The 27,138-nt window shown below is 28.6% G+C and overlaps 10 protein-coding genes across 10 annotated transcripts; 6 read left to right on the top strand and 4 right to left on the bottom strand.

Annotated features, from left to right (window-relative positions):
- Positions 1-26: 26 nt before the first annotated feature.
- Positions 27-2,306, bottom strand: OCT59_021398 (uncharacterized protein; the record flags this gene model as incomplete). The annotated part of the gene is made up of 9 exons (XM_066149847.1): positions 27-505; positions 587-715; positions 794-998; positions 1,092-1,276; positions 1,362-1,468; positions 1,537-1,582; positions 1,666-1,679; positions 1,768-2,020; positions 2,114-2,306. The coding sequence occupies 9 exons, from the start codon at positions 2,304-2,306 to the stop codon at positions 138-140; spliced, it is 1,500 nt and encodes a 499-aa protein (XP_065990713.1). The 3' UTR covers positions 27-137.
- Positions 2,307-3,691: 1,385 nt separating this feature from the next.
- On the top strand, positions 3,692-8,229 carry OCT59_021397 (uncharacterized protein; the record flags this gene model as incomplete). Its single annotated transcript, XM_066149846.1, has 8 exons — positions 3,692-4,319; positions 4,425-4,546; positions 4,710-6,102; positions 6,166-6,269; positions 6,351-6,407; positions 6,496-6,602; positions 6,691-6,846; positions 6,940-8,229. 8 exons carry the CDS (start codon positions 3,692-3,694, stop codon positions 7,268-7,270), a joined length of 2,898 nt encoding a protein of 965 aa, XP_065990712.1. The 3' UTR covers positions 7,271-8,229.
- Positions 8,230-8,907: 678 nt separating this feature from the next.
- Positions 8,908-10,852, top strand: OCT59_021396 (uncharacterized protein; the record flags this gene model as incomplete). Its single annotated transcript, XM_025331239.2, has 4 exons — positions 8,908-9,244; positions 9,327-9,573; positions 9,648-10,501; positions 10,587-10,852. 4 exons carry the CDS (start codon positions 8,908-8,910, stop codon positions 10,850-10,852), a joined length of 1,704 nt encoding a protein of 567 aa, XP_025167220.1.
- Positions 10,853-11,333: 481 nt separating this feature from the next.
- Positions 11,334-11,866, top strand: OCT59_021395 (uncharacterized protein; the record flags this gene model as incomplete). Its single annotated transcript, XM_066149845.1, has 3 exons — positions 11,334-11,352; positions 11,472-11,718; positions 11,803-11,866. 3 exons carry the CDS (start codon positions 11,334-11,336, stop codon positions 11,864-11,866), a joined length of 330 nt encoding a protein of 109 aa, XP_065990711.1.
- Positions 11,867-14,004: 2,138 nt separating this feature from the next.
- Positions 14,005-15,005, bottom strand: OCT59_021394 (uncharacterized protein). The gene is made up of 2 exons (XM_025322084.2): positions 14,787-15,005; positions 14,005-14,708 (listed from the first exon to the last, which is right to left on the bottom strand). The coding sequence occupies exons 1-2, from the start codon at positions 14,934-14,936 to the stop codon at positions 14,256-14,258; spliced, it is 603 nt and encodes a 200-aa protein (XP_025167221.1). The 5' UTR covers positions 14,937-15,005; the 3' UTR covers positions 14,005-14,255.
- Positions 15,006-17,739: 2,734 nt separating this feature from the next.
- Positions 17,740-19,518, top strand: OCT59_021393 (uncharacterized protein; the record flags this gene model as incomplete). Its single annotated transcript, XM_025328299.1, has 1 exon — positions 17,740-19,518. The coding sequence occupies one exon, from the start codon at positions 17,740-17,742 to the stop codon at positions 19,516-19,518; it is 1,779 nt and encodes a 592-aa protein (XP_025167222.1).
- Positions 19,519-21,557: 2,039 nt separating this feature from the next.
- Positions 21,558-21,947, top strand: OCT59_021392 (uncharacterized protein; the record flags this gene model as incomplete). Its single annotated transcript, XM_066149844.1, has 1 exon — positions 21,558-21,947. One exon carries the CDS (start codon positions 21,558-21,560, stop codon positions 21,945-21,947), a length of 390 nt encoding a protein of 129 aa, XP_065990710.1.
- An 84-nt stretch (positions 21,948-22,031) lies between these two features.
- Positions 22,032-23,304, top strand: OCT59_021391 (uncharacterized protein; the record flags this gene model as incomplete). Its single annotated transcript, XM_066149843.1, has 2 exons — positions 22,032-23,019; positions 23,108-23,304. The coding sequence occupies 2 exons, from the start codon at positions 22,032-22,034 to the stop codon at positions 23,302-23,304; spliced, it is 1,185 nt and encodes a 394-aa protein (XP_065990709.1).
- Positions 23,305-24,892: 1,588 nt separating this feature from the next.
- Positions 24,893-25,388, bottom strand: OCT59_021390 (uncharacterized protein; the record flags this gene model as incomplete). The annotated part of the gene is made up of 4 exons (XM_066149842.1): positions 24,893-24,990; positions 25,072-25,122; positions 25,253-25,294; positions 25,364-25,388. 4 exons carry the CDS (start codon positions 25,386-25,388, stop codon positions 24,893-24,895), a joined length of 216 nt encoding a protein of 71 aa, XP_065990708.1.
- Positions 25,389-25,496: 108 nt separating this feature from the next.
- Positions 25,497-26,385, bottom strand: OCT59_021389 (uncharacterized protein; the record flags this gene model as incomplete). Its single annotated transcript, XM_066149841.1, has 8 exons — positions 25,497-25,511; positions 25,586-25,622; positions 25,715-25,750; positions 25,845-25,880; positions 25,974-26,010; positions 26,104-26,140; positions 26,233-26,269; positions 26,363-26,385. 8 exons carry the CDS (start codon positions 26,383-26,385, stop codon positions 25,497-25,499), a joined length of 258 nt encoding a protein of 85 aa, XP_065990707.1.
- Positions 26,386-27,138: the final 753 nt, after the last annotated feature.

The raw sequence follows: 27,138 nt of genomic DNA, 5'->3' as shown, positions 1-27,138 counted from the left end.
TTATTTATTTCATCTATTTCATAATCGAAATTTTAATCATTATTTTAAATAAAATAATTTATTTTATAATACTAAAAATTGTGAATTTAAGAACAGTTTCAAAAAAAATTGAATATATATAAACACAACCTACTTATCTAAGGTTCTTTTCTACGAGTATTAATTCCATTTAACAACCCAATCGATTCATGATCTTGATCACTGTCTGGCTTATCCATCAAATCGTGATTTATAAAGGTTTTTGCTGATTCTGGCATTTCTTCATTTTCACTTTCATCTGTATTATTATCGACAGAATTTTGTCCACGTTTTAATTTGTTTTTGCCTACGGTAGATTTAGAACCATTGGCAACATAATCATTATTTTTAGTTGTTTTCGTAACGGGTGTAACTGCTGATGTCGTAATGGCCGTTTGTCTATTGCGGCGTTTTGAGAGGAATGAATAATATGATCTGGGACGTATTTGACGCGGTGGACGGCGTACAACTTTGATTTTATTATGTACTATACAAAAAAAAAAGAAAATCATAATTAAAAAGTTATTATGAATATATTTAATTTATTTAAACAATCGATTAAAATTACCATCAACGTAAACATCAGTTTCGTCAATGATTTCTTCTCCAATTAATTCTTCAATAACATCCTCGAGTGTCAAAATACCAATTGCACCTCCTTCACCGCCTGGATCATCCGAGACTAGTACCATATGACCTATAATCGAAAGAACAATTATTTTTAAAATATCAAAAAAAAAAAATTATAAAAAAACTTTTCCTTTGAATAACTTACTTCTTCCTTCTTGGAAAAATTTTAAAATATCTAAACAACTAGTTAAGGGGTGAGTTTCAGGTAACGAACTCAACGAAAAATCTTTAACCATCCAAGCATCTTCAGGATCATAAGTAATTAAATTTTTCACCAAAAGCATGCCTATAAAATTAGTTGGATTAGGTGGTTCATATACAGGAATTCGAGAATAACCTCTTGAGAGGATCTATAAATAAAGAATACAATTATACCAAAATCTTACAAAAGTAATATTAAAATATAAAAAAAAAATAAATATATATATATATATTTTTCCTACCTCATCGACTAATTCTTGATTCAAAACTTCATCGGCTCTTAATGTATAGACATCTTCAAGTGGTGTCATTATTACTGATACATATTTTTCACGAAGATCTAATACCGCACCAATAATTTGGACTTCATCTTCATTTAAACTTTCAATCCCCCCATTTTTATGCAAAGATACAAAAGTTTTTAATTCTTTATAATTAAATATATAATATTATTAGTATCAAAAAATATATATAAATAGATTTTTTTTAGGAATAGAAAATCAAGTTTGTACCTGATTTCCTGTACATGGTACCATGTTGTGCGCCAAGACAAAAATCTAAAATCAAAGCAATAGGATATGCTATTGGAAAAAGAACATACATCAAAAGTCTAACGAACCTAAATTTTTGATTAAAATTAAAACATTAATATTTTAATTGATATATAGATATTTCAAATATATTTACCATGAAAATTCAGCTCCGATTGCTAATCCATAACGCACACATACAGCTATTACATGAAAATAGAAAATAAAAAATTCAGATATTTCGTATATAAATGTATATATGAAATTTTTTAAACATATATAGTACCTTGTGGAATAATTCTTTAAATAAAAAAAAAAAGTTAATTAAATTGAGAATTAATAGATTATATATAAATATTTATATTATAAATATACGAGTTATACATACTCTCCAAAAATAACGATCAATGCAGTAGATAATAATACAGCAGGCCATCCACCACCAAACACAGAATCAAAGATGATCGGTAAAGTCTCATTTACGATCACATTTGAAAGTAATAAAGTGACCAATACCCAATGTTTTCCTTTTTGCAAAAGATGCATTACTTTTTTAGCGTGTCTCCTTTCATCATATTCACCTGCTACCATCAATACTTGTAAATTAGTCTCATCTAAGCCCATAAGTCCAATTGTAAGACCTTTGAAGATCAAAAAAAAAAAGTTTAACTCATGTTTAAACAAATATTTAATAATTAAGTTAAAGAATGAAATCATTGTATATAATAACGTACCAGCAAAGATTCCACCTAACATCACCAAAACTACAATCACACCTAATTTCCATCCAAATTCTTCATCTGTTAAAGGAATTTGATCATATTTATTATGCGGTATTGAAACATCTGTCGGAAGACCGTGTAGTGAATGTAGAATGGAAGCAAATATTGTGATAGTGTGAAAGAATCTATATGATAATTTTGACATCAAGGAAAGAAACGTATATATAAAAAGTAAAGGCGACTTTTATTTTCGGGTTTCAAAAGGAAAATTCAGTTTCTTAATAAAAAAAAAAACAATAACTTTTTATATTTTACACTTAAAATGACATTGGAACTATACAACTTCAGAAACTGCCAAAAGGGAACTTTATATACAAAAATTTAGAAATAATGCTCATAACGAGAAAAAAGTATAAGATGAATTGAAAATTCAACTTGCGCCTAGTATATAAATATGTAGTACCAAAATGTCACCATTGGATCGACAGCAAACATTTTGTAATACGATTAGCTTTTTTGGAAATTCAAAAAAGTGATGTATGAAGGAAGTAAGTGTTGAAAACATGAGTATTATTGTTAGATTGAAAGATAAAACGTTGACAACTTGGGACAGAAAAATATTTTTAAAATCTATTTATTTATTAAAATCTATTTATTTATATTATAAAAGTTATCTTTCAAACAGAATTTTTTTTTATATGCTATCGATGTTGAATCAAGAACAATCAATTGTACAACTCAATAAAATTATATTAGCGTATTAGCGCCATGTGTTGCCTAACTTTATCTGAACTTGATACGACGATTATTCCTAACCAACTGGAGTTTTATTCCTTTCCGACCGAAATATGGACATATTTATGCTCACGTGGTTATCGTGGTTATTTTAGAATGGTAGTATTATAAATAAGTACATATACTGTATATTGAAAAATGACATTGTTTAAAAGAAATAAATGATCTATTTCAAATTTTTTAATATATTATGATATTTTATAGGTTTATTAGTTATTTAAAAGTGCTATATGTATTAGTAATAAAAAAACTTGAGTAAATCAAATATGTATAAAATTTACTTTACCAATTATATTAATTTTTGAAATAGATCAAAAGTAATTATTATTTATTTTATTGTGGAAATAATAACAAAATTATTATGACCTTGAAAGTTCTTTTATTGAGCCAACTTTCTTTAATAGACGGACCATGTGTAATTATTTTTTTTTTGGCTGCCGATCAATTATAACTTCTGTTTGGAATCCTATTTTATCTTGATAGGAGAGGGTCTAAAAATTTTTTACTTACAGCAATTAATTTTCGTAAAAAAAAACTTTCTTGCTACTTTAATATCGCATAATCGTAAAATTATTAAATTATTTTGCAAAAAAAAAACTTTTAAAAATGATTTTAAATTTCTCATTTCACGTGTATCAAAAAAAAAAAAATTTAGTTTTAAAATGATGACATTAGCTATTTTTTGATTGGCTAGTTCTAGTTTATCCCGCAGTCGGCTCAACTTCAGTGGACGCAGTGAGAAATGATAAGGTCCGTATAATAACTAGTATATACTTGATACTTTAGTGCTTAGTTATGGCTAACGAACATCGACAACCCACTAATTCAAATTCGCCCGGGTTGCAAGGAGTACCACACATGGAACATTCAATTAATCTACCCCTAAACGACGTGCGACAGTCTTCACAAAAAACGGATGTAAATGGTAGTCAGACATATAAAACATCTGAAAAAGATTGGGAATCAATAAATCGTGGTTCTTCGGGAAGTGGAGTTATTGCTTCAAATTCAAGTGGGAACAACGTACATAGTTTTGGTAACGAAGCTTTTGTTACTGGTCATCAACAAAGAATCATGAATTCTAATATAAAAACTGATTTGGGTGTGCTGACTGGTTTCTCAAATCTTGGACAATTTTCCCCAGTAAAAATGCCACCTGGGTTTAATAATTTAAATAACGGTGTATCAGGGAATCCTGGTGGTGGTGATTATAATAACAACAATAGAACTCCTTTTAATCACGCCTCAGATAATGCTCCTATTCCAGTAGGTTCAGGGTTTGGTCGTAGTAATAGTATTTCAGTAATACCTCAAAGTGTCCATGGTGGTGAAGATTATCAAAATTTATATAATACCTATGGTAGTTCATTTCTTGCAACTTCACCTTCTCCACGAGCTAATAAAAATAATTCTGGTTTTGGAGGTATGGGAAAGGTTTCAATTAAGTTCATTTGATTAATGAAAAAACATTATTATGATTAGATCAATTAATTTTAATCAAATCAAAACGAATCATTTTTTTATACAGGAAATTATGATAATTCTTATTTTGAGTCTGCTTTTATTAAAAATTCGTATACATTATCCGAAAAAGATGATCATGATTGGGAGAAAGCGATGCGGACTCCCGGACTTGAAGATTCGCCAAAGGTTCGTTAAAATGCGACAAAAAAAGGAAAAAAGAAAAAAAAATATTAGTTCATCATAAATGATTTTGAAGAATATTTAATATCTATTTAAATACTTTACGGGAATAAATTTTTTTTTTTTATAGATATGAAATAACATTTAATTTCGTTTGTTTTTATCAAAGGAATCCATTGTTTATAAGCCTTTGCGATCTGCAACATTGCCATCACAAAGCGAACTCAATAACAGTGTTTACACTCCTAATGCTACGGCTTCACCTTGGATACCGTCAATCTCTCAAAGTTTAGCTAATTTTTCATCTGTACATGCATTGAACAATAACTTCTCATCTCAAATGCAGCAAAATAATGATCAATATACAGGTTATAATGGTGGGTTGTTCGGGACAAACATTAAAAGATCATCTAGTGTAAATAATGTTCAAGGCAATGGCCTTATTCAAGATGACAATAGTCATGCAAAATTTGAGCACGGATTGGGAGGTCCTTTAGATTATTATGAACCAACTACATCTTCGAATGTTGTAACACCATCTTCTCCAACTAGTTATTATCCACAACCACAAATTTTTAGGTCATTCGGTAACGCTTTACAACAACAACAACAACAACAACAACAGCAGCAGCAACAACAACAATCTCAATCTCAATCACAACAGCAACAACAATCTCAACAATCGCATCAACAACAACAACTTCACATACAAATGCAGCAAAAATTGCAACAACAACAGCAACTTATTCAACAACTTAAACAAAAGCAAAAACAAACGCAATCAGATAATTCTTCACCATTTCGTCTTCCGTCTTGGAGTACATCTGTAGCTTCAGAGGGTTCTCAACGTCGACGTTTAGATGGAAATAGGGATTCCGATGATGGTATTAGTGGAAGCATGGCATTATATGATTCTAGTAATGATGATATCATACCATCACAACGTGATACAGGGAAATATAAAGAGAATAAGGACTTTGGGTTAAAATTAGACATTCGTGGTCTTCAAACACCAATTTTATCTGCCCCTCCTGGGTTAGAAGGTTATCGTAGTCCAACGTCACCGAGATCTGGAAGTATAATTACTTCTCCACCGCTTAATGCTGATAGAAATATTGAACATTATGGTCTTATTTCTCCAACCTTAGCAAGCGTTAATGCGAATCAAAATATTTTATTAAGAGAGGATATGTCAGGAAATGCTATGAGCAATCATTCAATTGCTGATTTAACAACTTCATTGAACAATATTAGTATAGGTAATGCGAATGGTAATGACGTAGGTAAAGTGACATCACCGGATCTTTCTGCGGTTCAAGTATCAGGATCTTCAGTCCCCAAGCAAAAATCCCAATTAAGTTGGGCCGCTATTGCCAAAACTGCCCCTAAACCACCTCCCGTAAATACTTCACCAGAAGTACTTGGTACAGCAGTTGGAGCTTGTAGTGCTGCAATTTCACCATCATCTGCAGTATCACCAACTTCAACTTATGCGTCTAGGCCGATGTCTGCACCTACTGGTGCGTGGCCTGGTAAAGCAAAGATTGTTGGAACACCTTCAGGTAATGGTATGAGCAACCTTTTTGTTACACCGAACGCAGGCCTTCCAACTCCAAATGGTTTAGGTCCTCTCCCTATTCCGACCACACCAGGGGTAAAGAAAGATATGTCATCATGGGTCTCGGCTAGGGGATATAACCCCAAGATATTTAACTGTAAACCAAATCATGTAAGATCATCTTTATTTTCAAGACATTTTTTCTTTTTTTTCCAATATATTAATTAATTATTTAAAATATTATTAAATTAGGCAAGATATTTTGTTATTAAGTCATATACTGAAGATGATGTCCACAAATCTTTAAAGGTTTGAAATTATTAATACTAAGTTATAGTGATATTATCGCAAATGATTATTGTTGCAACGGACTACAAAATTTGTTATTTAATAATAGTATGATATTTGGGCAAGCACTGAAATTGGAAATCGACGCTTAGATAAAGCCTTTCGTGAAAGTGCTGATAAAGGACCGATTTATTTATTCTTCAGTGTCAATGCTAGGTAAGCACATACTAATTTATGAATCATAATTATTGATGGTATGAAATGAATTAACGATACCGTAATCATTATTATTGACAATATACAGTGGTCATTTTTGTGGTATGGCACAAATGCTTACTCCTGTTGATTACACCACCAGCAGTAGTGTTTGGGCTCAAGACAAATGGAAAGGTGTTTTTAAAGTCAAATGGATTTTTGTAAAAGATATTCCTAATGGTCAATTAAGACACATAAGAGTAGTGTAAGTATTATTTCTATTACTACCATTTATTTATTTATTTCTTTCTTTCTTTCTTCTTACATTAATTCGTTATTATATTATTATTGCTTATAGAAACAACGAGAATAAACCAGTTACTAATAGTCGTGATACTCAGGAATTATATCCGGAACCTGGCCGTGAGATGTTGAAGATATTTTACGAATATCGCAGTAAAACGTCAATATTGGATGATTTTGAGTTTTATGATAAGCGACAAGTTGAAATGAGGAAAGACGGGATTGCACCATTAGTTGGACCAACAAGTCCAGGTGTGGTAACTACAAACCCTTATGCTAATTTGCCACCGCCAATAACTGAAAGCAGTCCAAATAACACGAACATTAATTTGAACGGTGGAAGTGGGAATGATAGCGCTGGTAGTCAAAATGAAGAATCAGAATAATTAATGAAAAAAAAAAAGAATATCCAAGAACAGTTATTATTTGAAGGACTATTATTTGTTATAAACATTTTCTCTGAATTACCTTATCATTTTTCACAAAAATCATGGACGATGTATTAACTTTCGTCTCTAATATGCATTGTATCAAAAAAAAAAAAGACTTTATTATATAGTAAACCAAAAAAACACTTTTTCTTATATATATATATTTATTTTTATAGCAAATACCAAAGTTGTTCTGCAACAAAATACTCTTTTAATTTTTTGGATAGAGTAGAGAATATAATTGGGTAACAATTTTTTTTGTGGGATTATGGAGCTCTCTTTTATCGAAGTTGCTGAACAAAACCTACAAATCTATTTTTTGAATTCAAGATTATGCTTTTTTTTATTCTTCATATATATAAAATATAAAACTACATGCTCGCTTTTAATGTGGGTCATTTGAATATTTGATGGGACTCTTTGTATTCAAATTTTCTACTTATAGTTGTAGGAGGGTACATTTTTTCTTTTACTTCACACACATCTTATACATTATATAATACATATTTGTTTATCTATATGTTTTTTTTTATTTTATTTTATCTTATTTTATTTTATTATTATTAACATCATGTCATATATAAATATATATACTTTTTCGTTTCTTTTTTTGCTTTTGTTTATGAGAGCCGCAGGTTCGGTATTTGCGAAAGCTTTTGTAATTAATTATTTTCTTTTTAACTTGATTATATTTATATGTTTATGGAAAAAATATATATATATATATATTTGTATTTTTTTTTTAGTATAAAATATGTTTTGGGATGCATTTTCTTATATCAGTAAATGTTTGAATTAGAAAAAAAGGATTTTTTTATTTTATTTTATTTTATTTTTTTTTTTTATTTATTTATTTCGCAAAATGTATTAATTGTAATAGATCATTATTAAAATAAATTATTAAATCATTTTTTTAAAAAAATTTTTTGTATTGTACATCTATCTGTACATCTTTTACAAAAACACCACTTTATCTCCGGAAGATCGGATGATCGCCAGGTAAAATCGAACCACAGTTTGACACTCTATCCGAACTTTACCGATAATCAAGTGTAATCAGGGTGATCATCAGTGCTTTTTTTTAGATATGCTAAAGTAATGATCCGAAATATGGAATAATTGGGTGAAAAAAACAAATTTTTATTAAGTAATGTGAACTAAAAATTTTCCTTTCTTATTCTTCATAGATAAAGATTTGTGTCACTCTTTAATTCTCACGCCAATCCTCGTTTTTTCCGAAATTTCAAATCGATTCTGTGTAACTAAGATTTTAACTCCAAAAAAAAAAAAATTTCTTACTAAGTGATAACGGAATTGAGCGTCCATCTCATTTCCAAAAAAAACAAAATTACCTCAACTTTGTTTATTTTTTTTTTCGCGTATACTTTTTTACGTTTACGTGTGAAAATTTTAAAACGGAGATTTGACTTTTATAGAATAAGCTTATCTTTTAAAATAAAATAATTAGGTCCAAAAAGTCAGAATTTTTTTAAAAAAAAGGACCCTGGTTTTTTATCCTCAAGGTATAAATAATTTCATTTTATTTGTTTCTCATTTACTCAAAAATACAAGTACGAATAATCAACTATAAGATGGATACGCGACCTAGTTTTGATAATGTTGAAGTTGAAACTCATTTACCTCTTTCATCTTCTTCAACTGATAAAAAACCTTGGTATAGAACAGCTTCAGCGTATTGGTTATTACCAATGTTTATAATCATAGCGATAACTGGTGGATTAACAGTAGCAACAGGAGTACAACTTTACCTAAAAGCAGTTTGTCATAATTATTATTCTAAAAAACATATCCCCGGAGTTTCTTTTTCGCTTGAACCAATAAGTCCTGATAATTTATGTAATAATCCTGATGTACAATCCGTAACTTCTAAATTTCTTGCGGCTACAAATCTATGCACCGCTATTCCAGGTAAATAAAATGATCCTCGATCTAAATTGTACTTTCTTCTTTCAAATGAATGATTAATTAATTGGTTCATTTAATCATTTAGCTATATTTGTTCTTGGGCCACTTGGAACATTATCAGATAGGAAAGGACGAAAAAGGACTTTATTAATATCAAGCGGAGGGACAATCCTAAGCACATTAGTTTTAATATTTGTTTCTAACTTTTTAGAAACATTTGGAATATATTGCTACTTGATAGGACCATTAATTGATGGATTAACTGGCGGATTTTATGCATTGTCTGAAGCAAGTTACGCATACGCAACTGATTGTACTCATCCAACAAGAAGGTAAACACGCACGTTATTCATTATGTCATCAAATTATTTTTCTTAATTTTCCTAATAAATTTGATTTTCAATAGGAGCGTGGTATTTGGATGGGTACAAGGAGCAATGTTCGCAGGATTCGCAGTAGGACCAATAATAGGAGCATGGCTAGTAAAAGTAACAGATAATTTACTCTCAGTAAATTATGTTATACTTGTAGTTTATATTATGTTATTTTTATTTTATATTTTTATATTACCTGAATCTTTATCAAAAGAAAAATTAGCATCAAATTTAAAACGTCAACAAGAAATAAGATCAAGACAAAAATCATGGATCCATTCTTTTCTTTACAGAATACTCGGAGCATTGTTAGTATTCCGTCCCCCGCAACAACAAAATGATGATGATAAAATTCCTATTACTTTTGCAACCAAATATTCATCATTAATGTTGGCAGCTTGTTATACTTTATTATCAGCTTCTATAATGGCTTTTACAGGTGTATTCGTATTATATACATCATTAGTATTTAAATGGTCATTATTACAACAAGGGTATTTCGTATTTATGATGGGTGCAACAAAAGTGGTTGTTTTATTTATTATATACCCTGCAATAGTAAAATTCAAAAAACCAATTCTTGCATTATTTACAAAATTCGAAAAACTAATTATAAAAGGTAGAAATAATAATAGGCAGAATGATAACGGTGACAATAATTTTATTACAGAAACGGAAGAGAAAAGAGGAGAAAGAATTGTTGTTAATGATGAGAATATTAACGATAACAATGTTAATGATAGCAATGAATGTAAGGATGACGATGATGAACAAATGAAAAAAGAATTAATTTTCGAAGTCTGGGTTATTAGAATAATATTTTTAATTGACACATTGGCTCATATTATGTATGGTTTTGCAACAACTGGTTCAGTATTCACCGGAGGTAATTAAAACAATTATGTATTATTTTGTTTAACTCTTAGATAATTTAATCCTAATTTATTATCTTTTAAATTATTTTAATACAGCAACTGTAATAGCAGCATTAGGTATAATAACCACACCAGCAATAAAATCATTACAGACAAATTTAATTCCTCCGTCTCAAATAGGTCGATTATTAGGTGCAATAAGTGTAATAGATTCAATCCTTCGTATAGTTGTTCCTCCTATATTTGATGGATTATATTCTATATTCGTTAAGACTTCCCCACATTTAATTTGGTATTGTATGTCTGTTTTATTAATTTTAGCTTTTCTATTTGCTTTTGGAATAGGTCCTAAAAAACAATAATTGAGAAATAGTTATATTTTATTAAATTATTCATGTTCAATAACTTACTATTATGTTTATGACAAATTAACATATAAATACTGATTAATAAAGAAATGTGTCTTTGATATTTTATTATATTTTATTTTATGTAAATAATGAAAACGACCCTCAAGATTAATCATAATGTAAGTAAAAATGTCAAAATAAAAATGTCAAATAACGAGTTAAATTAATGAAATTCTAAGAGATGAAAGATAACGGCAATTGAAAAATATACAATTACGATACAGTTGAAGTGATGATTCAGATAATTTGTGTATGCAATTTCATAGACTTAAATGATTTTTCATAATAATAATTCATATATCCAAATATATTTTTAAATGGTCTTGATGTAATAAAAGACATTACAGCTCCTAGAAAAGCTAAATATTTAAGTATAAAAAGTATCGATTCCATTTTATCTTAAATTTAAGTTTCTAAAATTCCAAAATTCAAAATGTCAACTAGCACTTCAAGTACGCAAAAGAAGAAGTTTGAAGAGATCAATGTCACAGTGCATGAGTGTTTCGTTGAGTTGTTGGATATGTTATCAGGGTGCTTGCACCGGGTCACATATTACATTGGTATTTCATAGATGCATTCCGTGGCTCCAGATATTTATCTGCATTAAGAAGCAGAGGTTATGTACCTTACTCTCATGTTTTCATGAAATATTGGGAGAAACTACTCTTATCTGGTGGTTTCACGGCAAAATATGATATGGCTATACTTGTTACTTCAGATAAAGTTCGCGGTTTAACGACCGTATTGAGTCTGGTGTTACCTGTATATATAGGTCATACTATGTTTTGTGATGGCGTGCGGTCGAACCGGGTTATCGTGTATGTTATGCTGTCCTATAGATGTGTGCATTCTGTATGGCAACAAAGATGATACAATTCACTCATTCATTTTATTTATTTCAGAACGAGTTACAAGACTAGTAAGGGTAATATCCTAACGGGGATGGCGGAACTTAGCAGATCGTGAAAATAAGTCTAATAGTACCATAGTATTATTATTAAATCAATTTCTCAACTTTATTTTTTACAATGCTGAAATACGATTTATAAAAATAGCGTGAAAAAAATCTATTGCTATCATTTTTTATAAATAAATCAAAATTTAAGCGTAAATCCATATTAATATTTACTAAAATCTAGAGACTACAAATATTAATCACAATGAACAAGATTATGTTATTTTCTCCAAAGACGATAAATGCCTTATTTATGTGTTGATTACGATTTTTTATAATGTTGATTTTTTTTGTTGATGAAATTCTATGAGGAATTTGATAAGATGATTAGTGATAGTTCGAGTTTTATGCGGAAAATTGTAACTAGGGTGTCTAGTAGAGTTAATTTGAAGGATGTGGTTTGTTATGGTATTTTTGATAGCTACGATATCTTGTTTTGTAGATTGATGGTTTTGTTTTATGTTAATTCATTATTTATGAATTTCAGATTGTTTTAGATTCTTCATTGTCTTTTTTCAGAACCTTGAGGTCAGCTATTTCTTTATTCATATAAGCAAATATATTATCGCTATAGATGGTATGGTCTGGAGCAGTTTGATGGATTTGTTTAAATGAGCTGTTTCTATTTGTGGCATTTCGGTTAATATTTGTTGACTTTATAGAATGTACGGTTGGAAATTATCCTATTCGAATTGATAATGTTTGTGCTAACTTTCTTGAAGAATGGTTTGGAGGTCACGTTTATTTGTATATTTGGTGATTTCGATATGAAATCGTTCGTTTATTTTGAATGTTTCTGATTTCGATTGAGATGGTAATATTCTAATAAACTCCATTTGATGTGCTGAAAATACGTTGAAGAATGCACTTGATCGTTATTTTGAATGGGTTCTATTGATAATGACGTAACTTGCTATTTTATCATAAAACTGGATCAAATTATCAATTGATTATTATTAGGGATTCTGATTGTACGATCATTTTTTTCTTGTAATTCTTGTTTGATGATTTTAGTAAACGTAAATGTAAAATTTGCTTTTAGTCGACGTCACCTTGAAGTTTTTCTGCGTTTCGTTGTAGAACGCGAATTTGAGTATTTTTCTTCTAATCAAGTTGAACGAAATCGGTTACTTAGTCTTGATTAAAATAATTAATGTCTTTATAATTCACAATTTTATCGTTTTTTATCGATATAGTAGTCTCTTATCTTTCAATTCAATTTCTATAGAAAAGCGCTCTATATTTAATAATATGGAATCACTCAGAATTTGAATTTGAAAATTCTATTGTGAAAACGATTTTTTAAACCATCATATAAAAAAAAAAATCGATCAGATAATCCGATCATATGCTTTTTCTTCTCACGTGATATTAACTAGTTCTTTAAAAATTTTTTTTTTTAAAAAAAAAGTATTAGTATAGGGGACTGAAAAAAAAAGAAATCTGCTGGCATTAAGTATTTGATTACCATGAGAGCTATCAATTTCTCCTTGAGACAATTGTGAAATGAGAGTTTTTCCTTCTGCTAGAATTAAATAAATCAGTAATTTTGTTTTCTCGTGAATTGTTTCCTTAAGTTTTCTTTCAAAGCATCTGAGGCTTGAAAGTCCCAAGAGAAGCCACCACAGGATGGGATCACGAAACTCAAATATTTTCAGGAACTTTTGTGTTTTTAGGATGCGGAAAAAAGAGATCAGACTTAAACGATATTTTGTTACTGCAAATTTTTTGATCGAGAGGTAAATTATTGGGAGACACTTACCAGCGGTGACAGGGACAAATTATGCGAAAAAAAAAAAATCAATTACCAGCGCAAATTTCGGTCGTGACTACTCGTAAACCTGATTGTGTCAAAAACGTTGTGGCGAAGAAATTATTATTGGCTGACGAAAAAATGACATGAATATAATTTGTCTGTGGTTACACAAATTCACAAGGAAATATCCATTTTTTTCGTTCAAAAATTGAGCATCACGGAAGGTGGACAACATAAACTTTCAAAACTTTCAACCGTTTCGGACAAATGAAACCGGATCATATAGTTAATATCCTCATAATCGAGTTTATTCGTATGAATATCATGTTCCCTTTATGCGTATTTCGAAATTAATCATGTTATTGTGACACAAAATAAAACCACATTTCAAGATAATGATTTAAAGATTTTACAAGAATTCAATTGTTAATTTATTAAACAATTTAAATGAAATCTCGAAATTATACATATTAATACAGAAAAAAAAGATGGAAAGAATTCACAAAAAAAATATCTTAAGAATGTAAAAAATAAATCTAATCTAAGGAAAAAAAAACTATTTTTATGTACAAGATTTTTAATAAAATAATTATTTACATTCTAAAAGATCAAGGAAAAACTATTTACAAAAATTGATGATTTATCTAATAACCACCACTACTTGATTTATGAACTGATTTAACTGTTTTAATTTGTACTGTTTTAACGTGTACTATTTTAGGAGCAGATTGAATTGTTTTATGGATAGTGACCTTTTTTACGGTTTTAATTTTTATGACTTTAGCCGTCGTACCAGTCTTAGCATAATGAACTTTAGCTACTGTAGCTACTTTAGCAGATACTTTAGCTTCTGTAGCTACTTTAGCTTTAGCAGCTACTTTAGCTACTGTAGCTACTTTAGCTTTAGCTGTTGGAGTTGGAGCTTTAGGAGGGGCCTTGCTGATCTTAGCGATGGCAACAGGAACTTTAGGAGGAGGTGTCGGTGCCGTTTTAATTTTAGCTGGTGGTGGTGGTGTGGGGGTAGGTTTTTTACAAGCATTAGTTATGGTGTAGAAGGTAGTTGAAGTTTTAACTGTAGCAGATGTAGTAGTAACTTTCTTTGAAATAAAAAAAAAGAGAAAGAAAATGAATAATCATCAATTAAACAAAAAAAAAATATTTTTAATAATTATTACCCTTGTGATAGTTGTAGTAGTTCTTGGACGATGGGTTATAGTTTTTATCTCAGTAATAGTACTGACGCAATGAGGATGAGCAAATATAGCTATGTTGAAGAAGAGAGCAATAATATAGGTGCTAAGGAAACAAATATAAACGAACTTCATTTTGAAAAAAAAAAAAATAATCCACTATTAAAGGAAGATATTTTTTTATTATTATTTCTTCAGTGAAGTGAAGATTTAACTAGGAAGGAAGACCGTGTTTATATAGCTTTTTTTATATAATATGGTTCATTCAAGATTTACTTCAAATCAAAAAAGAAAACTTTTTTTTTTTTAATTCAAAGCCTCTTTTCTTTGTGAAAAAATTATCAATTATTCTCAACGAGAATTATTTACTTTTTGAAAACTTTGTCCTCGTTCAATTCGTAAAGGAAACATATTGGATATTCGAAACGCCTATGTTCAATTATTTCGTGTCGATTTAAACATCAAAAACGTTTAATTTTTTATCAAAGCCATTTAAGCCTATAAGAAGGCTTGCTGATGGCTTACTTAATTCAGCCGAGTATTGCCTAGATTAACAAGATCGACTATAGGCTGAAAAATAAATTGGCCACGATTCGTTAGATTACATTACTACCCTAATCGTGGCTTAACTGGCTTGCAACTCATTTTACTTTGCCAAAAGCCACATCTAATATAAAAGTTGAATAATTATTAAATGGCCAATTACAATTATGTTATCGGACATCAAATTTCGACAAAGCCCATTTGAATATTAATTACGTGTAATTTTAACGAATTAACCACGTTCAATATTTTATTCTGAAATATATTTTGTAATTTTTTTAAAAATACATAATTTAAAATCAATTGCGTGGCATCAATTTTTATAATAATTAAATGTGGCTAGGTATTATCAAACTTGAAAAAAAACATTGATGTCATTCATAACTTGATTAGCAAGGACGATTTCTGATTTTATAACATTTCAAATAAAAAAAGGGGGATTTTTTTTTGCGTTCACATAATAAACCATAAATTTAGTAGTGATTGGTTATTCTTTTCAAGGCATTTTAGGAAGTTTTTTTCAACGATTGCCGACGTTTGATTATAGTATGGACGATGACTTTCATACCAATTTCTAAAAAATTAAATAAGTCATTTTTATTCCCGTCTTTATCTTGTTCATTTCTAAGTGGTGAGTCAAAAATATGATAACTCACAACCTGGATCAAAAAGCTCAATATTCAATTATTAAAATTTCTTTTATTAGTAGCATTTCTTATTATTGTAAATTTTCAATATACGAATGATATATTTCTCGTTTAAACATCATTTAGCAGGTTGTTATCTCGATTGTTGCAAGGCGCGACAATTTGTCATATATGGAACATAAATATTATACATAAAGCGATAAAGGTATATAAGAACCCGAAATCGATTAAGAAATTGTTAAATATTGTATGATAGAACAATAGACGAGAAGAGTTTAATATAAATGGGTTTAAATTTTATACGTAGGTGCGTAGCAACGCACCCCCCTATACAGTATTATGTTATATGTAAAAGTCCAACTAAATTTGTCATTAATATTGTTCAGTTAACCATATATAATGTAATTTTATATACTGTGGTTTTGAAATGGTAGTAATTCTTGGATCAGATAAGTTTATGAATTTCTTTCCTAGTACAAATTATTCGGCCAATTTCCGTTAAATTATCCGACTGTGGATTTATATTGAAAGTACAATTATATACCGTTGTTATTTATTCATTTTGTCTAAAAAATACATCGTAAGTAGAAATGGTAAAGATTAAATTTAGCTGATGACATTTCTTGGAAGATGATTTATCTTAATAAACTTATAAAGTCACAAAGTAACTTTACCCTTCATTTCTAGAATTTACAAAAAAGATTATTTAAAAGAAGATTGTTAGTTCAATTTTAAACAATTTAGAATAGTGTGAATCATTCCACTTCTAAGTTCTAACAGTATTGACAAGTGGCGGCCTTTGGTCGAAAGCAAAATACGGATCCTATCTAATTTTTTCTTTTTTTTTAGGGTTGTTTTTTCATTTTTTAGCCCGTTAATTTTCTCAGTAGCGTAGTCTTACTGCTAAAATAGTTCCATCGAAGGGTGAGGTCCTGCGCTGGGATGAATATCGAGAATCTTTGTCTTTTTTTGTACATACGATTGATCTCGATAACCACTCTTTAAGAAATAAAATAAATAAATTCATCTTCCTGAACTGATAATTTAAATAAAGCGAAAAGTCACTTAATATATTTAATATGACACTTTTTTTATGCTTAGGTAAATAAACGGGGCCACTGAAATCGCATTCAATTAAAAATAATTGTCTTTTCTTAAAGCATATTTTTGCGCCAATTGCTTTTTTTGTGGAAAATAATGAAATTTTTTTCTAAAATAATTGCCTTTCTTAATGAATATTTTTGCGCCAATTGCTTTTTTTGTGGAAAATAATGAAATTTTTTTCTAAAATAATTGCCTTTCTTAATGCATATTTTGCATCAAATTGCTTTTTTTGTGGAAAATAATGAAATTTTTTTCTATAATAAATTGCCTTTCTTAATGTATATTTTGCATCAAATTGCTTTTTTTGTGGAAAATAATGAAATTTTTTTCTATAATAAATTGCCTTTCTTAATGTATATTTTGGCATCAAATTGCTTTTTTTGTGGAAAATAATGAAATTTTTTTCTATAATAAATTGCCTTTTCTTAATGAAATTTTTTTCTATAATAAATTGCCTTCTTAATGCATATTTTGCATCAAATTGCTTTTTTTGTGGAAGATAATGAAACTTTTTCTTTTTATAACAAAAATTAAATTTATTCTTCTCTTTTTCTAAAATAAAAAAATTTTTTTTTATTTTTTTTTTAAATTGTAATTTTAGAATTCTGGTTACGCTTACGAGTTTAGAAAAAAAATTTATCGATATGACTGAGGACAAAGAAAATAAGACCAAAGAGGACAAAAATAATAAGACTGAGGATAAAACCAAAGAAGTTTATGGTTATAAAAAAGAAGATAGAAAAAAACTTTTTGTTCTTCTGAGTATGAAGGAAGAATGGAACAAAGCAGAAACAAATTTAGCAAGACGGACGAATTTAATGATAACACATCTTTCGATCGCCATTATCACTATATTTATTGGAGTATGTTTATTTCTTCTCGCAAAATATAATAACACTAACAAGATTTTGAAAATTACGTTGCCAAGCTTAACAGGTATCAGTGGAGTTCTGGTACTCGTAAGGTCCTTTATGGAGAAATTCAAATTAAGTAAAAATAACTCTACAAATTTGTTACAAATAATAATTGATAAAACCGATGAAACTATACCCACATTGATGAAGATACCTAAAGATGAATTTAAGGAATTACCTATTGAAAGACACAAAAACTATGAAAGCTTTTTAAGACGTATCAATTATCTTATTTATCTAGAAAAGAAATTTGGTATAGGTTTCTCTATTCTAATGTCTTTGTATGTCATCATTTTGGCGATCATCTCAATTTTATTAAGCACAAATTTGATCGATTCTTCTTGGCGATATGCTGATTATTTTTTGGCTATAAACATAATTGCGATTGGGATAGTCTGGGTCATCAATATAGTCTTATCTTATTGTGTAAAACTCTATGAAAAAATTATTAATCTTAATAATATTCCTATTAAATTTATATCGATTCCTATTTTAATTCTTTTCATTCCATTAGCAATTTATTATAGGCTATTGAAGAGAACTTATTTAATAGAAAAGGATGATTATGAAACTTATTTTGGAAAATATAATACAGAAAATGATGACGTGACATTTTTTGGAACGGAAGTTGAAGCAAAGCTCGTTTTGAATCTAGTTCTGAAACTTCTGAAATATGAAGAAACCGATGATGAAATCAAGAAATATTTAATAAAAGATTTACAAAATAAAGTTACCCGAACTTGTTCTTGTAAAGAGATTGAGATTAAAGATGATGAATATTTATGTAGGAAGATTAAAAAATATTTAATGAAAAATAAAATGAATGATGAAGAAAATATAAAAATTTCCGCGATACTTGCTGGAAGACTTATTGAATTAATTGAAAAATTAGAAACAAGAAATGGCAAAAATCATGAAGATATCAATATAGATGAATTAATCAACAAGATTTCCGGAAAATTAAAAACAAATGAAAAAAGTAGTAATGGAAATGGCAAAAATCATGGTGATAAAGAAATAAGTGGTGGTGCATTAATCGAAGATTGGGAAAAGGTACCAACTGATGATAAGATTTTAAAATATTTTGTTGAAAATACCGAGAACGAAACATTAATGAAAGCTTATTTAATGGCTTTAAAATTTAAAAATCCTAAATATAGCAACGATAAAGATGTGAAAGATTATAAAAAATATCATACACAAAACGATGACGAGATAATAAAACTTGCTATGAAAATTATTAAGAAGAAAATTTATAGAAGATATTTAAGAAATGATATGAAATATTTTAATTTCAAAAAAATATATAGATATACAGCTAATGATGACTTTAAATACTTTAATAGGGAAGACTTTATGAATCGGATTATAAAATTTTTATTTTTAAATAATAAAATTATTTTAAAATTAGAGCCTATAGAATTAACTAGAAAGCATAAGTATGAAATCAAACGTCTTTTAAGTGGGCTAGATTTAGATGATGATAGTAGTGAAAGTGCTGACAAATAGACAGAATGAAAAGTTTAGAGCTTTTATTATAACTATATTTTATTCATACCTTATTTTTTAAATTTCATTTTATCATTATAGTTATATTTTATTTCAAATTTATCACACGAATAACAATTATTAAATAAATCCATCATATTCTTATTATTAAAGTTAACTGAAAGCAACAGGAACATTATAGCGAATTCCCCGGCATGACGAATTGTGACAGGAACAATTATTTGCAAACTCCTGTTCCGCAATATATAAAGTTCAAAGAATTATTAATTATTTTCAATAGAGAATATTTGTAGCGCAGTATCGTGTCAATTTCGCAGTCACGTGATTACGATTTTATTTTTCACATATCTAACGGACTTTTTTTACTCAAGATTGTACTGAATGAAGAAGATACTGATTTAAATTTGATAAATTCATCGTATACAGATTCATTTTCACTAGTTGCATTATTAATAAACCAATCACTTTCCTTTTTTGACCCTTCTTGTACTGTGTTATAAGTTGTAGCACGCGTCTTGGCTTATTGTAAGCGTCCCAAAATTTTAATAATATTAAAACATATTAATATTTCAATTTTAGAAAAATTAATCAGAATTCTTCCTGAAACAATAGGACCCCACTTACTTATAAGATAGGTTACCCCCAGGCCTAAGATAAAAATCATATAGATCGATTTCAAATACATATTTCAGCGGGATCGATATCAAACTAACTCACCTCTTGACTCAATATCGAAGTAAGCAAATCAACAGATTCATCGTTAAAGTTTTTAGTACAGTTGTTAAATCATATTACACAAGATTATGCCAATCAAAATTTAAGCGTCACACTAGATTACGTTTTGTGCTTTTTTTGTAATATTTACTATATCTTACTAAGGTGAAAAAAAACAGAAAAAACAGCAAAAAAAAAACATATGGATAAGAGAAATCTGTCACAAAATTATTGACAAAAATATCCATGTATTGAAAAAGATGATTTCAAACTTATCAAAGTTTAAAGTTTCTTGATTTAATAAAAGATATGAAGATTGGGTTTATTATTTCAAATTATTGTACGAAAAGTTATTTCAGTAGAATAATAAATATAACAAGATTATGAAGAGTCCTACGCAAAAAGTGTATATTTAATAGATAAAAAAATGGAAGTACACAGAGTTTTTTAAACTCTTGTGACCAGTGATAATTATTTGAACTATTGGACTATTGGATATTGTCCAATCCAAGTCCAAATTTTTGATTGGACATATAGATTATATCCAATTACAACAAAATTTTATTTTTTAATTGACTTACAAAAAGAGAATAATTATTAGAAATTATCATATTGAAATTTACTATTTAAATAATCAAGTATTTTCCCGAAAAAAAAATCCGAATTTTTCGGAATTCTACACTTCCGAAGATAAAAAAAATTCGCCACTGAGAATTACCCTTTTAGGCTGATCTGTGGCTTGTGCTTAAACCATAATCGTGTATTTTTCAGAAAGAATATTCCGAATTCTTACACTTCAAAAATTTACCCCTTTTTAACTATAACATGTTAGACCTAAAAATTTTTATCAAATATTTCATAAAAAATACTGTATATTATATAATAACGAGAAAGACGCAGATCACTGTCAGTTATTTTATAAGAATCTGATATTATATGTAATAAGAAAACGATTAAAAAAAAATAATTTTTTTTTCAATTGAATTTTTTTTGTTACACTATTATTAATGCAAGTAATTTGATAATTTAATCACTCAAAAGATAGATCGTGAGAAAAGATAATGATATTTTAGGAATTTTAGGGAGATATGACGAAAATGAAATGACAAATTAACTTTTTTAATATTTTGAAGCATGTTAAAATAACAAATTTAACGATTTTATCCATTGTTTACAAATCAAATAAAGCTTAATTATACTACTGTAAAATATTCGGGAAAAATATATTAATAAATAAATCCTGACTTTCGTGAGAATTATTTGAGACGAAAAAATTAAATAAACAAATTTCAGATATTCTCTTAGAATACTGTATATCATTTAAAATGAATTCTTCTACTGCCGCAGATATTTTATATTCCATCTTTGATTTTCTCAGTAAAGATAATATAATGCTCAGTGAAGTAATTAATTATGGTGTTCAGTTTGATACTACTAGTATATTGCCCAATATAAATAATAATTTTATTAACGAAAAATGGAATGAAGACAATCAAGACCATGAAGCAATGAAATTGCTTCCAGAAAGATATGAAGATTATATCTGTATAAAATCGTCACCAGATGGAAATTGTTTTTTCAACAGCGCATCTTTAATTGTATTTGGGAATGAAAATTTTAATCTTCAATTACGATTAGCCACAATAATTGAATTGATGACGCATGCACTATTTTATTTGCAGCAATCAATTTTTGAACAGGATATTATCTATTGAAATGAGGTTTTTGATAACGAAAATATAATTATAAATGATTGTGGTTTTAAAAAAGAAAGTGAATATATTTCAGAATTGAAATTAATGTGCAAGCCACACTCTTGGAATTCTATGATGGCATTTTTTGGATTAGCGTCAGTATTATATAAATGTAGCTGGCATATCGTGTATCCTTATACCCATTTTATTGATTACAGAGACCTTAGGGGTTTTGTAGAAAAAGTCGCTGATAGGGTTGGGAAGCCATACTCAGAGTTTATTGATGTTGGACTCTATAAATCTCACTTTAGTCACCGCCTCCTTGGATCAGCAAAAGAGGATAGAGTTAAAAGACCTGTATTATCTTCAGTTAAACAAGGATATTGCAAGCTAGAAAATTATTTAGTTCAGCCTAAATCCAATTATTCTGAAATCTGGCCCCGAACCTTTTCTTCTGAAAAGCCAGAAAAGGATGAATTCCAACCTATCAAAAATGAAACTGCTTTGAGCAAAGGAGCTAGTCAAGTTACGGCAAAATTTGGATGGCTTGAGATCGGTAGCATTAAAAAGGGATTTATCAACTTTCAAGCGAAGTCATATGAAGCGTGTCCTATTTGCGATATCTGTCACGAAAGAGATCAGTTATATGGCTTTCTTCTGAGAGATGGATGCTTTATACTCAAATGCTATTGGCAAAAACAATATAAACCTGATCATAGAGGATTGGTATTTAAGGGAGCATCAGATATAATCAAGCCGAAAGAAAGACCTAAACAAAAGATTGTTGATAGAATGGCCAATGCCATATCAAATCCATACCCACTTTCTGAACTATCTGGAGGAGTTATTAATGTAAAGGAGATGGAAGATTTCCCAGAAGCTTATCCCGATTTCTTGAATGAAGTGCCTAGTACAACTCTGATTCGTTCCCCTATAATAACAGGAAAAACAAAAGGTTTAAGAAAACATCTCCATTCCTTAGCCAGGAGTAAAGCTAATTTGCCCTGCATTCTCTGGATTTCTTACCGAAAAACTCTTAGTAATGAATCACTGGGTAAAATTAATGATCTTAAATTAGCTGAGCTCAGAATCTGTAATTATCAAGACGAATGGAATTTATCTGTAGATAAGTGGGATATTATTATAGTCCAGGTTGAGTCTTTCTCGTATAGAGTTTTTAGCCCGTCCGATTGTAGCTATTTTAGATGAAGCTAATGCAATTCATCGCCAAATGAGTAGTGGTGTAAATGCACGAGAATCTGAGAGTGTGATGCATGACGTACTAAAAACGGCCCAGCATATACTCGCAATGGATGCCTTTGCAAACGAGTCGACCCTAAACTTCCTCAAAGCCTATCGTGAAGATGATATTTGGTGATCAATAACAAGTTCCAGCCTCTTGTAAGTAAAACTGTAGAGTATCACTGGTCGAAATAGTCCAAATCAGCTAGAAATCGGATGTCCGATTTTAGGTTGAATTTGGTGATAAAGATGGCCAAATTATCAACCCAAAAAAAGTTCCGATTGGCAGGCCGATCAATGCTGATCAGAATGTCCGAATTGAATCTATTTTTTATTCTGAATTGTTTAGTAATTTTAATCTGAATTGTTTAACTAATTGTGATGAATTTTGTCTAAATTATGGCAAATTTTAGATAATTTTTTCTGAATTGTTTTAACTAATTGTGAAGAATTTTGTCTGAATTATGGCAAATTTTAGATAATTTTTTCTGAATTTAATCTGAATTGTTTAACCAATTGTGATGAATTTTATCTGAATTACGGCAAATTTTAAATGATTTTTTTCGAATTTTGTCTGAATTTTGTCTAAATTTTAGATTGAATGTGGATGATTTTTCCAAATTTAGTTTTAATTTAATTCAATTTTATTAGACATTTTAAATTACATTGTTATTAAAAATTACATTTAATATATATTCTTTAATTAATGTCTACCTTAGGACCCAGAAATATATATACAGGGGTAGGGTACACAGATGCGTCGCCATCATAGTGGAATTAGACGGAGTAAAGTTTTGATTTGCGTACAATTTTAGAATTTTTCATCTATAGTTAGGTCATCAAGATTGCGTATTTTTTATCAAAATTTTTATATGTAAAAAATTAGTTTGCGTATTTTTGGCCTAAATTTGACTAATCTTATATATATAATATATTTACTGTATGTACTAACCACATTGTAATATTTAGTATTAATTGAAAGAAATTTCTAAGGGTTAAAAAGTGAAATTTTAGAAAAATATTATTAAAAAAATGGTAAATTCTATTTTTTCACATTAGTATTTAGTTTTTATAAATAATATAGAAGCCATGATAAAATAATTAATAACTTAATGTTTGAAATTTTATTTGCGTATTTTTGCAGGATTTTCAATATCAGGTGTCAATTATGCGTACTACTCATATTAAAAGTCTCTGCGTACAGCTCATAGTAAAAAAATTTTTCGCCACCTGACCCCTATATATATATTTCTGGGTCCTTCTACCTTTCTAATCTAAAACACACCTATGCTATATTAATACCTATAATAAATCATTCTAAATTCGCTATTTTTAACCTAAAGAATAAAAAACAAAAAGAATTAATAAAAAATTAAGCAAAAAACTCACCAACAATTGACATTTTGAAACTCACCTGCAAATTGTTTCAAATTCATCATTCTTATATATCCAACCGAAACTTGCGTCTAAAGAGTCAAAAAGTTACCTAAAAGAAAAAACAAAGCATTAGAAATTGTTTTGCTAAAGAAATAATCTAAATATCCCTTCTTACCAAAATCCACATCTGAAGATATTCAAAGAATTGGTAGCTATCTAAAAAGAATTCTAACCAAAAATCTATGTTTCGGATCGTGATACTTCATGTCTTCTAAAAAAAATGGAAGAAAATGAAACGTCAGTAAACGTTTCGTTAAAATAAATCAAAAAAAAAACTTCTATAACACCTATACCGAATCTTGCACATCCAAATATTCCAAAGAACTGGCCATATTTCCATTAATATTTCCATATGCTCTTATTAATAGACACGAAGGCTGGGCACCTAAAAAAAAAGAGTAAATGAAACGTTAGTAAAAAACGCTTCGTTAAATGAATTAATTGAAAGTAATAACTAGTAAATAACCTTCCTCATTAAGCTTTTGACGTGTCATCCAAATATCGAAGAACTGGCCACCTATAAATAAAAAATGAAACATTATTAGAAACGTTTCATTAGGAGAATTATTTATTCAAAGAAAAAAAAATGAGAAAAATGAACGTTATCTAACGTTCATTAAAAAAAAATTAAAATATTTCGAAGTTACCTTCAAAATAGAGTCCAAGACCTGCACTTTGGTGTTCTGGACCTACAAAAATTAAGAACAAATGTTAGTAACATTCGTTAGATAAACTAATGAAATCTTTCGAAGTTTTACCTTCGAAATGCCACGTTGAACTCATCCCGAAACCTAACCGAGGATACAAAAGGGAAAAAAAAGTTAATGGTTTTTTTTTAAATTAAAGTTTCGAAAATTTGTTTTGAAACTTACCTGGAATTTGGTATCCACGTCAGAGCCGATTTCCCTGCAAAAAAAAACAAAAAAATGTTAAAAATTAACATTTTTTTTTAAAGTTTCAAATAAAATTTGAAACTTTACCTGCGAGATTCCGGTATCCAAATTGGAGCCAATTTCCCTGCAAAAAAATTAATAAAAATAATAAAAAACGCTAAGTTAAATGTTTTTTATTAATATTTTTCAAAAAGTTTTGAAAAATCAAAACTTTACCTGCGGGATTCCGGTATCCAAATTGGAGCTGATTTCCTTGCAAAAAATTTAATAAAATAATAAAAAAAACATTAAATTAAACGTTTTTTATTAATATTTTTCAAAAAGTTTTGAAAAATCGAAACTTTACCTGCGGGATTTCGGTATCCAAATTGAAGCTAATTTCCTGCAAAAAATTTAATAAAATAATAAAAAAAACGTTAAATTAAACGTTTTTTATTAATATTTTTCAAAAAGTTTCGAAAAATCGAAACTTTACCTGCGGGATTCCGGTATCCAAATTGGAGCTGATTTCCCTGCAAAAAATTTAATAAAATAATAAAAAAAACATTAAATTAAACGTTTTTTATTAATATTTTTCAAAAAGTTTCAAAAAATCAAAACTTTACCTGCGGGATTCTGGTATCCAAATTGGAGCCGATTTTCCTGCAAAAAAATTAATAAAAATAATAAAAAATGTTAAGTTAAACGTTTTTTATTAATATTTTTCAAAAAGTTTCGAAAAATCAAAACTTTACCTGCGGGATTCTGGTATCCAAATTGGAGCTGATTTCCCTGCAAAAAATTTAATAAAATATAATAAAAAACGTTAAATTAAACATTTTTTATTAATATTTTTCAAAAAGTTTTGAAAAATCGAAACTCTACCTGTGGGATTCCGGTATCCACATTGGAGCCGATTTCCCTGCAAAAAAAAATAATAAAATATAATAAAAAATGTTAAATTAAACGTTTTTTATTAATTTTTGTCAAAAAGTTTCAAAAAATTGAAACTTTACGGTAACCCTACAATAATATTAAAAAAAAAACGTTAAACATTTTTTTCAAAGAAGTTTCGAAAATGCGAAACTTATCTGGAATATTGGCGTTCACATTAGAGCCGATTTCCTATACAAAAGTAAAAAAAAAAACATTTTTAATATTAAAAAACATTTTTTAAAGTTTTGAAACTTTTGTTTCGAAACTTACCTTTGGAAATCGGTATCCAAATAAGAGCTGATTTCCTATATAAAATATAAAAAAAAATGTTAGAAAACGTTTTTTTTTATAAAGTTTTGAATTTTTTTTTCAAAACTTACACAGGTCAAAAAGTGAAAAATCAGGCACCAATCGGTCACCAATCAGGTAGCTAATTGGTGCCTGATTGGTGACCGATTGGTGCCTGATTGGCAATTTCACCAAATATCATCACCAATCAGGCAGTTTGCTAACTTTTGATCCAGTAATCAGAAAAGGTGAAATATAGCTCATTGGAATCGTCTCAACATGACAAATCTAATGGTAGTAAAATCTCATTTCTAGGATTAATACTTGATGAGAAATTAAGTAAAATATAAAAATAAAAATGTATCATTTATATTTTATTTAATTTTTTATTAACTATTAATCCTAGAGATGCGATTTTACTACCATTAGATTCGTCA

This window comes from Rhizophagus irregularis, chromosome 3 (assembly GCF_026210795.1).
Source record: "Rhizophagus irregularis chromosome 3, complete sequence".
In the NCBI taxonomy this organism is placed as follows: Eukaryota; Fungi; Glomeromycota; class Glomeromycetes; order Glomerales; family Glomeraceae; genus Rhizophagus; species Rhizophagus irregularis.
The sequence above is the reverse complement of the archived record's forward strand: the minus strand, read 5'-3'. Positions and strand labels throughout refer to the sequence as shown.

Excerpts from the sequence above, each read along its gene's own strand:
- OCT59_021394 (XM_025322084.2), bottom strand. The coding sequence starts at position 14,936 with ATGAAGTTCGTTTATATTTGTTTCCTTAGCACCTATATTATTGCTCTC. Across the intron at positions 14,709-14,786 it reads CTACTACAACTATCACAAGG|AAAGTTACTACTACATCTGC; the intron begins GTAATAATTATT and ends TTTATTTCAAAG.